Genomic DNA, 14,673 nt, shown 5'->3' on the forward strand with positions numbered 1-14,673 from the left:
AAAAAAAAAAAAAAAAAAAAAATTCCTCAACTTAATCACATCTGCAAGTCCCTTTTGCCACAGATTCATAGGTTTCAGGGACTAGGATGTGGATAGCTTTGGGGTGGGGGAGGCATTATTCAGTCTCCTACAATGAGTTACTGAAAATGAATTGACAATGTATAGGTTATTTATTTGGTAGGCTGAGCATAACAATGGCATTAATTATGAGGCAGTAAGGGGAACTGGAGGGAGCCCCTAAAGCCTGAGGAATGGGAGGGAGAAGGCATCTTGGGAAAAGTAGAGAAGGAGGCGGTCTGTGTGTAGTATGGTGGTGGGTAGGAGAGCGGAGGTGCCATTGACAATGGCCCCAGCTAGCTGAGGTAGAAGCTACAGGTTAGAATACACAAGGAGGGCATGGCTAGTCTGGGCTCCTGTGTGAGGTAGGACCTGAGAGCCACCCAGAAAAGTTTAGGTTTAGTCTGTAGGGGTGGAGGCTGCTGGAGCTAGCAGTGTAACCCAACATTAGGGAAAGTAATGCTGATGTAAAACTGCTTGATACTTTATGTACAACTTGGATATGACTTAGAATCAAAGTCAGAATCAGGCTTGAAAACCTAATGAGTAGTAGGAAAGGAATGAGTTGGAGAATACTTGTAAAGAACACTAGAGGAGGCCAGGCGTGGTGGCTCATGCCTAGAATTCCAGCACTTTGGGAGGCCAAGGCGGGCAGATTGCTTCAGCCCAGGAATTCAAGACCAGCCTGGGCAACATGATGAAACCCCGGTGCTACAAAATGGAAAGAAAAAATGCTAGAGGAAATTGCTATGTGTTGCCTAAGAGTCTGGAAATAGAAATAGCTGCTGGTGAGTAGGCTTTCCCTTTGTCTCCAGGTGAAATATTCAAAGATAAGGAACAAGAGGAAAGCCGGGCTTACCTTAAGGGCAGGTCAGGTAGGTCCCGTCAGGAATTTCACTGTTGCTAAGAGAACCTCACTCCTGTAGACTTTGTTGTTTAAGGCACTTGGGATGCTGTAAAGTCTTGAACTCATTACACTTTTATTATGGGCTGCAGAAAACATCAGTAAAGATTAATTAGTGCCATATTTATCCTTACATGCTGCTTTTACATCTCCTAAAGCTTTATCACTTATTGATCCTTTCTTATTTTTCTCGTGCTATATGGCTCAATTCCAAGAGAGGGCAGATCTGGGGATCAGATGACAGCCAGTATTTAGGCTGAATTAGAGGAAGCAAAGGCAATCCTTTTGCAACGGAAGATGCGTTTTCCTTTCAGATGCATCTAGATCTAGAGTATTTTGGAAATGTTGGTGTTAAATCTCACGCATATTTGAGATTATTTCTTTTTTTTTTTTGAGACGGAGTCTTGCTGTGTCGCCCAGGCTGGAGTGCAGTGGCCAGATCTCGGCTCACTGCAAGCTCCGCCTCCCGGGTTTACACCATTCTCCTGCCTCAGCCTCCCGGGTAGCTGGGACTACAGGCGCCCGCCACCTCGCCCAGCTAGTTTTTTGCATTTTTTAGTAGAGACCGGGTTTCTCCGTGTTAGCCAGGATGGTCTTGATCTCCTGACCTCGTGATCCACCCGTCTCGGCCTCCCAAAGTGCTGGGATTACAGGCTTGAGCCACCGCGCCTGGCGAGATTATTTCTTTAACCACCCCAGTAGTGATAAAATAGGTATGTTTTGAAACTGTGATGTTCTTCTGTCTCTCAGCCTTTTAGTAGAAGGAATGCAGGGAAGAAAGACATTTTTGTTAATTTTTGCTGCTGAATCAGGTTGCTTATAGCCCAAGAGGCAGCCACCCATCATCATCTTGTAGGGTCTAGCTTGTAGGATCATCTGATAACTCTGCAAGGCAGCTGGTGTGTCAGGCTTGGGCACCTAGTCTCTGCCCTCCCCTGACCTTCCCCTTCCTGAGCGTTGGGGTTCCACCAGCTGGTGCCTGGTGGTGTTCTTCTTTGCCTGAGTATGCAATGGTGATTCCCAGATGAGACCTCCTAAGCTAGGCCCACACAGAACCCTCCTGTTCCCTCACTCCATCAGCGACTTGCCTGTTAATTCTCTCCCTGCTTTTCTCCTTTCACTGATGTTCAGGGCAACATTTGGTACTAGAGACCTGTTTTCACCTGCTTCCCACCTCTTCTCTAGCATTTTTTGCCTTATCCAATGGTTCCTACGCTAGCATGTTTTAATCAGAGGATCACAGTGGCGTTTATACCCTGGATTTTCTTTCTGTGCTATCATTTCAGGAGAAGGTAGTGTTTATTACTTCTGAAAACAGCAGGGATAATGTGAACTAATACTCTAGTGTAAGGCCTAAATACTACATTTTACTCTTGATGACTTAAACTTGTATTTTCTTTTTTTTTTTTTTTTGAGATGGAGTCTCGCTCTGTCGCCCAGGCTGGAGTGCAGTGGCCGGATCTCAGCTCACTGCAAGCTCCGCCTCCCGGGTTTACGCCATTCTCCTGCCTCAGCCTCCCGAGTAGCTGGGACTACAGGCGCCCACCACCTCGCCCGGCTAGTTTTTGTATTTTTAGTAGAGACGGGGTTTCACCGGGTTAGCCAGGATGGTCTCGATCTCCTGACCTCGTGATCCGCCCGTCTCGGCCTCCCAAAGTGCTGGGATTACAGGCTTGAGCCACCGCGCCCGGCATCTCATAGTATTCTTTGAGGACTTTTTAGACTTCTCTCACTTTGTTGAAGGAGTTTTTAATGCTCTTAGGCAGCCCCTATGCCTACTGCATTTTCCTTCTCTCCCCACTTCCCACCTCCCCACCCCCTACACTTCACTTTTGGAAATATTTTCTGGTCTTAAAGTGCTTGTCAAGTTCATCCCAAGTAAGCAGTAAGGCAGGTTTCCTGTTCTTTTTCTTCACATTTTTGAGACAAGGTCTTGCTTTGTTGCCCAGGCTGGAGTGCAGTGGTGTGATCATAGCTCACTGCAACCTCCGCCTCCTAGGCTCAAGCAATCTTTCCACCTCAGCCTCCTGAATAGCTGGGACTGCAGCCTGTGTCACCACACCCAGCTAATTTTTGTATTTTTTGTAGAGACCATGTTGTCCAGTCTGGTCTTGAACTTCTGGCTCAAGTGATCTGTCTGCCTTGGTCTCCCAAAGTGTTGGGATTGCAGGCATGAGCCACTGCGCCTGGCCTCCTGTTCTTAGTTGGCTAATTTTACTCTAATCTCAATGCTTCACACCAGAATGTTTCTTGAATACCAACCTTGCCAGTAACTGAACAAACTACATGTAAAGACTCTTCTTGGGTATTGGAACCCAACACAGTGTGGAAGGGTAGACTGAAGAGTCATAGTGCACTTCTATCAAGAAATTAGGGGAGGTTATCCCTGTAGTCTGCCTAGATGGTTCAGGTTGTCTGAAACTTAAATGGAAGTTGAGGCTCTGAATACACATAGGACTTCTGAATCTGTGGCAGGTAGTGCAGCCTTACCTGATTTAGAGAATACATAGAGAGGCCAGGCATCTATGTGCAACTCAGCTTCATCAGCCAGAAGCGAATGCCCTCTCTCACCTCACCCCAGTAATACTTAACCTAGCCATAATTAGCCAACCAAAGATAGGAACAAGATGCCAAGGCCAAGAGCACTTGAGAATTGAGCACTCCGTCTAACAAGGGAGGTCATCGAGTTTCTTCTCCACCCTTTCCCTGAAGTAACTCTTGGAACGAGCTCGGGACACTGGGTTCAGATGGCTTGGAAAGTTCTGGGGCACTAATAAGATCAGACATTTTCTTGGGAATTTTTTACCTCAGAAAATTCCAGTTGTCAAAGATTCCTGTAGAGCAATGTGTGGCAATTACAGTATGGGAAAAACAACAACAGCAACAACAAAGGAAAGGTTTTATGAGAGGGAAGCTCAAGCAATTCCATTAGAACAGGTTGACTCACCCAACTGTAGTCTGTTCTAACAACTTTAGAAAAGAAGATGAAATGAAACCATGAGATCATAGTGAACAGAACTGAGAAAACGGATGAGTTACGAGACAAGCTTTTCATAAAAATCACCTGTTTCTCAATTTCTGCGGTGTGATTGCAATCATAAACATAAAGCCACTCCGGCTCTCAAAGATTGACTGTCTCTCCCACAAAGCACTCGCCAGACACAAACTGAGAGAAGGGAAGGGATGGGGAAGAACCTCGTTCTGTGAGGGCACAGATAGAGGACACTGACTTGGCTACGGTTCCCAGAAATACCAGCTCCTGGAGTGGCTGATGTTGGATAGTTGAGCTAAGATTTCAGGGTTAAGGATGGTTTCATTTGAGGAATGGGAGGAGATTGTCCAGGCAGAAGGCACAGCATGTGCCAAGTCGCCATGGCAGGAAGAAAGGAGATGCAGTTGAAAAACTCAAAGAACCAGCTCTCAGGATGAGAGGGGCAGGGAATCTGAGATAAGGCTGGAGGGTTAGGCTGGCCCGATACCATGAGGTCAAGGGTTTCAAGCAAGAAAGAATGCCGCACTAAGATTTGCTGTGTGAATAGACCACTCTGCCTGTAGTAGGCAGGGTGTGCTGGGGCCATGGGAGTGTTGAGTGGCCAGTCAGTGAGCCATTGCTGTAGCCTGGGGGAGGGCTGGAGAAAAGTGGATGGATGCGGGAATTTTGGAGGGGGTGAATCCACAGGACTTGACAGAGTGGCTATGAGGGAGAGGGAGTGATCAAGGATGCCACTTAAGTTTCTGACCCACAGAGTGTGCTAGACTGGATGATACTACTTTTTCTTTTTCTTTTTTCTTTTCTTTTGTCTCATCTTCCTCCTTCCTTCCTTCCTTCCTTCCTTCCTTCCTTCCTTCCTTCCTTCCTTCCTTCCTTCCTTCTTCCTTCCTTCCTTCCTTTCTGTCTTTCTTTCTTTCTCTTTTTTGGAATCCCTCTGATGGTTTTCTAAAAATAGGTTCTTTTGGTATACCTTTCCATAGTAGAAGTACTGATAGATTTGCTTATGGAAAATCTTTAGGGAATGCACTGGGCAGTGGGAAGAGGGTTATCATGAAAGATATGAACACTGATGTGGGAGGCCTCAGCAATCCAGATATTGAAGTGGGAGGACTACTTAGAACTGACAGTTTGAGTAATGGCAGGAGGGACATCATCAAGATGCTCCTGATACATTATTTATAAGTGATTTAAATGAAAGATGAGAAGCAGATGGAAAGGAAGTACAATGTGCGGTGTGTCTACATCATGCCTGTATTTGAACATGATCATTGGAAAGACTGATCAAATGTTATAGTTTAGGGACCATGCTTACCCAATGATCATTCCTCTAAAAGTAAAGCTTGAAATTTGGGAAATGACATTTTTACAAGATGGCAAAACTGAACTTGTTTTGTTTTCTAAGGTGATTGATATGCCTGAGCACAACCCTGGCAATTTGGGAGGAACCATGAGACTGGGAATAAGAAGAACTGTTTTCAAAACTGAAAATTCAATCTTAAGTAAGTTTCCCATGTTGTTTATTTTACAAGACGTCGGATGTCGCTCGTGTGACTGCAGATGCCCCATACTCTGGGTGATGGAGACTCACCCCTGCCCCTTCCAGCATCCTTGGAGGGCCCTGATTCTCCCTCTTCCCATCTCCCTTACCCTCACTGACCCTCTGCTCTGTAAGCTTGTCCTCTCCCTAGTAAGCTTGTCCCTTGGGCTGGCCTCAGTAGAACACATTGAATGCCCCTCCGCGTTTGATCTGCATGACTACCTCCTGTTCATTGGGCTGTTTTGTGAGTTACCGAAGCTCCTGGAGATGAACTTGGACTGGGAGAGAGAGCCCTGATTCACACTCAGTTCTTTTGAATCCATGGTTCTCTCTTTTACATTTGAACCAGTTCCCTGTTTAATGTCTGTTTACCTGGTCTTAGTGACTCACAAATGAACTTCCAAGTAGGAGGGCAGTTGTGCATCTCAGAAGCGTATTTCTCTGTTCCCTGGCAGCCCCAGTGTGGGGAGATGGCTTGCCATTTGCTATTTGCTGATCTTTCCACTCCCCGAAAGGTTAATTCTAATTTCTGTGGAACTGTTTTCATAAATTAGCATGTTACATAAGAATAACTTATTGTTTAAAACAGCCGGGCGCGGTGGCTCAAGCCTGTAATCCCAGCACTTTGGGAGGCCGAGACGGGCAGATCACAAGGTCAGGAGATCGAGACCATCCTGGCTAACCCGGTGAAACCCCGTCTCTACTTAAAAATACAAAAAACTAGCCGGGCGAGGTGGTGGGCGCCTGTAGTCCCAGCTACTCCGGAGGCTGAGGCAGGAGAATGGCGTAAACCCGGGAGGCGGAGCTTGCAGTGAGCTGAGATCCGGCCACTGCACTCCAGCCTGGTGACAGAGCAAGACTCCGTCTCTATCAGCAGGAACAAAAAGAACCCTATTTCTGTTCATTGCTACAAAGTGAAAACGTTTGCTACCTCAAATGTTGATTTACTTGTGTGTATAGTGCCCAAGTCTGAAGTCCTTATTAGGACTTATGGGTTGGTAAACTTTTTCAATAAAGGGGCAGATAGTAAATATTTTTGGCTTTGTAGCCATTGTGGTGTGAAAACAGCTAGAGGCAAATATGTGACTGAATGAGCACGGCTGTGTCCCAACAAAACTTTATCTATGGGCGCTGAAAGTTGATTCCATATCATTTTCATGTGGCATGAAATATTATTGTTTGATTTAATTTTTTCAACCAATTTAAAGTGTAAAAACCATTCTTAGTTCAAGGGCCAAACAGAAACAGTCAGGGGGATCCCATGACTGTGGGCTGGTCCATAGTCTGCTGAATCCTGGTCTAAACAAGAACCTTTCAGCCTGGGCAACATAGTGAGACCCTGTCTCTACAAAAAAATTTTAGAAAATCAGCCAGGTGTGGTGGCACACACCTGTAGTCCCAGCTACTCAGGAGGCTGAGGCAGGAGGATTGCTTGAGCCCAGGGAGTTGAGGCTGCAATGAGCCATGATTGTATCACTGCACTCCAGTCTGGGCAACAGAGCAAGGCCCTGTCTCAAAAACAAAAAAAAAGAAAAGAAAAGAAAAAGAACTGCACATTGAATGAACTCCACGGATGAGGCAGTGAGCTACTCCCATCCTAGGCAGAATTGAAGGACATCATCTCCCCACTTCTCTACTGGCTTGCATACATATCCTATTTCATGACAGAGAATAGGACTAAGGGGGCTTTCAGAAGTCAGTTGATACAACCTCTTTATTTTTCAGCTGAGGAAATGGAGGACTGAGAAATGAAGTGGCACACAGTTGGGAGAGTCAGAACTAGGGCTGGGACACTCTTCCCATGTTCTAGAAAGACCATTTTCTAGTCTTCTAATAAAACATGCTGTCCTGGCTCCCCCGTCTAGTGTTATAATCACTCTCCAAAATGTAACTCTTGGCCAGGCATGGTGGCTCATGCCTGTAATCCCAGCACTTTGGGAGGCCAAGGTGGCTGGATCACTTGAGGTCAGGAGTTTGAGACCAGCCTGGCCATCATGGTGAAACCTTGTCTCTACTAAAAATACAAAAATTAGCTGGGCATGGTGTTACACACCTGTAGTCCCAGTTACTCAAGAGGCTGAGGCAGGAGAATAGCTTGAACCCGGGAGGTGGAGGTTGCAGTGAGCAGAGATCACACCACTGCACTTCAGCCTGGGTGACAGAGAGAGACTCTGTCTCAAAAAAAAAAAAAGAAAGAAAGAATAAAAGGTAACTCTTGAAATACACAATTGTTAGACTCCTTGATGCTCTACCCTTCAGGTCTGTATATTTTATTGCATGTAAATTATATCTCGATTTTTAAAAAACTAATTTTTTTCCTTTTTAAAAAAATTTTTAATTTAAAAAAATAGAGACAGGGTTTCTCTTTGTCGCCCAGGCTGGGCCTTAACTCCTGGCCTCAAGCAATCCTCCTGCCTCAGCCTCCCAAAGTGGTGGGATTACAGGCATGAGTCACTGTGTCTGGCCTTAAAAAAGCTTATACTATCTGGAAAGTTAGATAGTAGGGCTTGTCTCCTTATAGTGATGCTATTAGTCGATTAATTAACTCATTAGACGATTTTTGAAAAGCAGGGAGAAAGTGGCACAGTGTGGGTAAGTCTTAAGTGGGGTGCTTTGAAAAGTAAGAAATATAGAATGAGGAGTGGCTAGAGATGGAGGGATCAGTCTCATGTGAGAGGGGAGCCAGGGGAACACTGAGGAACTAAGTTATTAGACGGTTTTAAGACTCCAAAAATAAACTTTATTGTTTTGCTTGTGGCTCTCAACTGAGAGCACAAGAGATGGGAACATAATAAAGCGCAAAGAAATTCAGACAAGGTTCGGAGCTCATTCAGGGATGGTCAACAACTTGATAGTGTCTCTAAAATATTACAAGACCCTGTCCTTAATTTGCTTGGTCAAGTCCCAGATGTGTTGGCAAGACATCCAGCGAGGGACGCAAGACTTTGTCTGTGTTGAGTGTGGTTTCCAAACCAAATTGCCACCTGCTAGAAAGGACATGTTTTTCAGACCATTTCAGCTCACGTGTTTGAATACTGCACAATCTGATGTGTGTGCATTTAGTAGGAATACTAGCCCCAAATTTATTTATTTCTTTATTTTAGAGACAGGATTTTGCTCTGTTGTCCAGGCTGAAGTGCAGTGGTGTGATCGTAACTTGCTGCAGCCTCTACCTCCTAGACCCAAGCAGTCCTCCTGCCTCAGCCTCCTGAGTAGCTGGGACTACAGCCACATGCCACCACGCCTGGCTAATTTCTAATTTTTTTTTTTTTTTTTTGAGACGGAGTCTTGCTCTGTTGCCCAGGCTGGAGTGCAGTGGCATGATCTCGGCTCACTGCAACCTCCGCCTCCCAGGTTCAAGCAATTCTCCTATCTCAGCCTCCCAAGTAGTTGGCACTACAGGGGCCTGCCACCACGCCTGGCTAATTTTTGTATTTTTAGTAGAGACAGGTTCACCATATTGGTCAGGCTGGTCTCGAACTTCTGACCTCAGGTGATCCACTCGCCTCGGCCTCCTGAAGTGCTGAGATTACAGGCATGAGCCACTGCGCCCGGCCTCAAATTTTTGTAGAGATGGGATCTCTTTGTTGCCCAGGCTGGTCTCAAATTCTTGGCCTCAAGAGATCCTCAATGGCCTTTGGTACACTTTTTCAATAAGGGACCAGATAGTAAATATTTTTGGCTTTGCAGCCATTGTGGTGTGAAAGCAGCTACAGACAAATATGTGAGTGAATGAGCATGGCTGTGTCCCAACAGAGTTTTATTTATGGGTGCCGGAAGTTGATTTCATATCATTTTCACGTGACATGAAATGTTCTTCTTCATTTTGTCCAGCCATCAACCTAATTTAAAGCTCCCAAATTCTCTATGCCCTCCAAACCAGCACCCAAACAGTTAGGGAGCACTTGCCCTTAGAAGCAGGGAAATGCCACGAGGTGGAAGGGTGCAGAGAAGGCCCACAGGCTCAGGAGAGAGAGGAGGAAAGAGGTGGGCCTTGAGCGTGGGGTTGTACTGTGGGCTCCCTATAGGGAGGTGTATCTGGTCCAGTTAAGAATGCAACACAACATAGGGCCAGGCGCGGTGGCTCACGCCTGTAATCCCAGCACTTTGGGAGGCCGAGGTTGGCGGATCACCTGAGGTCGGGAGTTTGAGACCAGCCTGACTTACATGGAGAAACCCAGTCTCTACTAAAAATACAAAATTAGCCAATCGTGGTGGCGCATGCCTGTAATCCCAGCGAGGCAAGAGAATTGCTGGAACCCGGGAGGCAGAGGTTGCAGTGAGCCGAGATTGTGCTATTGCACTCCAGCCTGGCCAACAAGAGTGAAACTCCATCTCAAAAAACAAAAGGAAAAAAAAAAAAGAGATAATGCAACACAACAAACTTGAAGGAATTAGGAGCCCAGGGCAGTGCAGTTTATACAACTGGAGACCAGGACCTGGTGATTTCCAGAGTTCTGTGAAGCTGGCCCTCATCCTCAGAGCAGATGACATGGGGACAGTGAGGTTTGATGCAGGCAGATGACAGCTGGCAGAGGAGGCCGGGGAGAGCTCCTCAGGTTCATGCCGGCAGGAGCATGACACGACTCTGGGATACAAGATACCAGTGAAGCCTTCTGGACTGAGATGGAATGCTTTAAGAAAAGGCTTCATTCCTTTCAGGGACCTTCTTTGCATTTCCTCGTATTAAAGAAGAACTTGACTAAAACGACCAGTTCTGCTTTAATGTAAGGGAAAAAGGGTTTTGTTTGGAAAGAACAGAGGCACGAGGCCCCTTAAAAAGATATTGAGACCCAGTGCTGGGAGTCCCTGTACAGTTTATGGCATTGCAAATGCAGAGTGGTTAAATCTAAAATGTGAAAGAGCTGAAAGAAATGGGGAGAAGTTTTCAGGGGCTAGAAAAATGGCTTTGGCTTTCTTGTCTCTTATCAAAGCACTGATATGGAAAAACAGCTTCTGGTTCCTGGTGTGATTACATTAGGAAGTTTAAAAAATAAAACCAGGCTGGGCGCGGTGGCTCAAGCCTGTAATCCCAGCACTTTGGGAGGCCGAGACGGGCGGATCACGAGGTCAGGAGATCGAGACCATCCTGGCTAACACGGTGAAACCCCGTCTCTACTAAAAAAGCGCCTGTAGTCCCAGCTACTCCGGAGGCTGAGGCAGGAGAATGGCGTAAACCCAGGAGGCGGGGCTTGCAGTGAGCTGAGATCGGGCCATTGCACTCCAGCCTGGGCGGCAGAGCGAGACTCCGTCTCAAAAAAAAAAAAAAAAAAGAAAGGAATCTTAGCAAAGTTAAGTCACTTGTTAGAACGTCATTGAGCTGACTCTGACCACCTCACTGTACCAAACGGCTGGACCTTAATCAAAGAGGGGGCAGAAGAACCCAAACAGCTCCCAGAGCTGAATGCTGCCCTCACTGAGAATCCTGAGAAAAGGTTCTGCAGGTTTCAGGAGTGTCTTGTGGGCGGAGAGCAGGGAGTGCAGAAAGCAAAGACCCTACCCTAGGCTTCTTCTGAAAGCCAGTCTGAAACCACGGGTTTAGCTTAAGGATGGACACAAGCACTGAGTCAGTATTGCACTGAGCATCTAGGCCAGTAGGGCCAGGGAGGGAATGCAGACAGGCAGGTGTGAGAAATGCCACAGCTTAAGCTCAACAATCAGCAACAGCTACACTGAGCCTCAGAGTTAGAAAGGCAGTAAGGAGTGATGGGGACTGTGGCAAATCAGCAAGCATGTGCCCCATCAAAGAAGCGACTTCCACAGTTGATAGTTGTATGAAGAACTGTGGATTCACTGCTGCCAGTCTTCTAAATTTTCAAGAGAATCTGGAAATCTGGAGTTTTATGTAAAATCTCCTGACTTTTAAATGTTGGCAACTTATTTACATTTTTAAAATATTGTGTGTTTGCCAGCCCTCTGCAAGCGAAATACAAGAAATATCTGCACCCTGGGAAGCCTCTTAGGATCTTTGAATTAGATAAGCACTGAATTAGATAAGCATCAGCAAATTCTTGCACATACAAGAGAACTCTGGTCTTTAAAATGCCTAATTAGCAGAAGGTGTGGATGCGGCTAGTCTTAAAAGTGAAGTAAGTTAAGACACTGGTGCAAAAAAGACATTTGTGTAAAAGCAAGGCAGTTCTACCAAGAAAAGAGGTAATGAAGCCCAGCAGGTAGTGGTTTTACTTTTTTATTAGGTTGGTGATTTGTTTTTCTAAGACCAGCCGAGCGGGCACAAAAGAACTAGCAGGTAGGCAAGGGTAGGAGCAAAACTGCAAGTTTATTTTGGTCACCTAAGGTGTGGGGAAGAGGTCTGTTGGCCTCCGGCAAAGAAGGCCAGCAGAGTTCCCCGCCCCCGCGGTGGGGCTCTCGGATGGAGTTCCAGCAGTCCTGACATCCCGACAGGAGTGGAGGACTGAGGAAGTCCGCGTGGGACCTGGGCCGAGAGCGCCTTTTCTAGGAGTGGGAGGGCAATAGGCGGGGCACGGGCGTGTCGGGGGCGTTCTGCAGGTGCGACCAGGTAAATCTTGGTCTCTTCGGATTGACGTCACCTGGCGCATGCCTGGTTGGTCTGCACCCTCCTAGGCGCCCGCTGCATTTTCGCGTAAAGCCGGCGGGGGACGGCGGGATGAAGAACCCGGAAGTGCACCATCTTGCCTCCGTTCCTCCAAACAGTTGGTGCAAAAGTAATTGCGGTTTTTGCCATCAAAAATGGCAAAAACCACAGTTACTTTTGTACCAACGTATTAGATGCTATGGGTGATTGCCTTTAGCCCCCTGGAAATAGGAGATATGGCACCACGGGAAAGATAAGGATCAGAAGGTATAGAATGGGAGTGGACAGCTATGTGGATGATAGCTTCCAGGGGAGCGAATGTGGGAGAAGAAAAGAGGGTACAGTCTTGGGCAGGGGTCCCCAGTTGAGGATAACGAACAGGTAGATGGGGCAAAAAGTGCCTGGGGGAGCAGAGATCACAGAAGGGGAAGGGTGGCAGCTGAAGACAGACCTGCTGGATTTTAGAGAGCAGTTCTGTCAAGTCACAGGAACAAAAGCCAGGTTGCAAAGGGTGGGAGTAGGAGGTTTGAATAAAGGGTGAGTCAGAGCAAGAGGACATCGTGGACAAGAGTGGGGCTGGATGTTTTTTGTTTTTTATTTAAAAAAAAATTAATTGTGATAAAATATGCATAACATAAAATTTACCATCTTAACCATTTCCTAGTGTACAGTTCAATTGTGTTAAGTACATTACATTGTTGTACAGTCTCCAGAACTCTTCTCATCTTGCAAAACTGGAAACTATACCCATTAAACAACAACTCCCCCTTCCCCGACCCCTGGGCAACCACCATTCTATTTTCTTTCTTTCTTTTCTTTTTTTTTTTTGAGACAGAGTCTCGCTTTGTTGCCCAGGCTGGATGGAGTGCAGTGGCACAATTTTGGCTCAGTGCAACCTCTGCCTCCAGGTTCAAGCGATTCTCCTGCCTCAGCCTCCTGAATAGCTGGGATTACAGGCGTCCACCACCACGCCCAGCTAATTTTTGTATATTTAGTAGAGATGGAGTTTCACCATGTTGGCCAGCCTGGTCTCGAACTCCTGACCTCAAGTGATCTGCCCACCTTGGCCTCCCAAAGCGCTGGGATTACAGGCATGAGCCACCATGCCTGGCCTCTGTTTTCTGTCTCTTTGGGTTTGACTACTCTAGATGATACGGACAGGAGACAGGGAAATACTGGATAGAAGAGGGCGATTCTCTGGCAAAGGCCCCACCCTCAAGCCTGGAAGCCTGTGGCCCTAAATAAGAACAAGCATTCCTGTTTTCACACCCAAATGTTGCCTTTTGGCCTGCCATGCCCCCTATCCTGTACTATATAAACCCCAAACCCCAGACTCCCTGAGCAGAAGAGCGATGTGGCAGAGAAGGAGAGAAGAGAAGGAACATCTGAAAATGAGAGGAGTTCAGCTGGGGACCATTGGAGAGGAGATCGGCCGCTGGACTGCCAAACTCCTGGGGAAGATCATCTTCCCACTCCATCTCGTTTCCTCCTCCCCATCCATCCCGCTGACAGCCACCTCTACCACTCAATAAAATCCCCGCATTCATCATCCTTCAAGCCCATGCGTGACCTGATTCTTTCTGAATGCCAGACAAGAACCCAGGCACCAAGAAGGCACTGAGCTGGCTAACACTTAAGCCGTCTGTGGACGGCAGAGCTAAAAGAGTGCTGTAGCAAGCCCACTGGAGTTTCCGTAGTCACAGGCACCTACTCCTAGACGCTACTGTGCGGCCGGAGCCCAAAAGTGTTCACCCTGGATCCTGCACCTGCCCGTCTGTGTGCTCCCCTTCCCATAAGGGGTTTGAGTGCCCATAGTGGCTGAACAGATGAGCCACACCCCTGTCGCGCTTCCTGCAAGCGGGGTCAGGGAACTCTGCCGTTTTATCGGTACCTCCTATAAGTGGAATCATATGGTATTTGTCCTTTGATGAGTGGCTTATTTCACTTAACATATTTTCTTCAAGGTTCATCCATATCGTAGCATGGGACAGGATTTTCTTCCTTTCGAATGCAGAATAATATTCCATTGTGTGACTGGATATGCACATTTTGTTTATCCATTCATCCCTCAGTGAACATTTGGGTTGCTTACACCTTTTAACTTGTGTAGCTTTTTTGGGGGGATATTTTGGCTCTCAAAAGGAGAAAGGAAAAAATGAGGTTCAGTTGCTAGGATGACTCACATGAAGGTAGGCATGGGCAGGACCAGTAAAGGGGTAAAAATATATTCTGTATGAGGCAGTATCTACCCAGTAGCAAATTAGAGAAAGGTGGTTTTTGTTTCTGATAACCCTTTTATTCACATTTTTGGTGTCTTTCTGTCTGCATTGGGAGTGCTTTATAGGTCCTAAGACTTCTGTTGGTTTTCTTTCTCTAAAGCTTTGCTGACATTTACTTCTTAAGTGAACATTTTATTTTGTCTCCAAAAGACTAGGACAGAAAGGAAGACTGAGTCACTTTGTTGTTGAGATTTTCCCCCATTCCTAGGATCATTGCATGGCACCTGTGACAGAGGACTGCTCTTAGGAACGTGGTGTGTAATCAAATCAGAATCAATGGTACTGGGGTGCCCGGGCCACCCTTCCTTCCTTCCTTCCTTCCTTCCTTCCTTCCTTCCTTCCTTCCTT

At 46.5% G+C, this 14,673-nt stretch overlaps 1 protein-coding gene across 1 annotated transcript in view; it reads left to right on the forward strand.

Annotated features, from left to right (window-relative positions):
• Positions 1–14,673, forward strand: part of CTPS2 (CTP synthase 2) — a 149,173-nt gene that overhangs the window by 98,931 nt on the left and 35,569 nt on the right. The window contains exon 14 of the mRNA XM_011940250.1: positions 5,356–5,452. Coding sequence (XP_011795640.1) covers positions 5,356–5,452 — 97 coding nt within the window. The remainder of the gene's footprint in view (positions 1–5,355; positions 5,453–14,673) is intronic.

The sequence above is a fragment of the Colobus angolensis genome, unplaced genomic scaffold (assembly GCF_000951035.1).
Source record: "Colobus angolensis palliatus isolate OR3802 unplaced genomic scaffold, Cang.pa_1.0 Scaffold188, whole genome shotgun sequence".
Taxonomy (NCBI): domain Eukaryota; kingdom Metazoa; phylum Chordata; class Mammalia; order Primates; family Cercopithecidae; genus Colobus; species Colobus angolensis.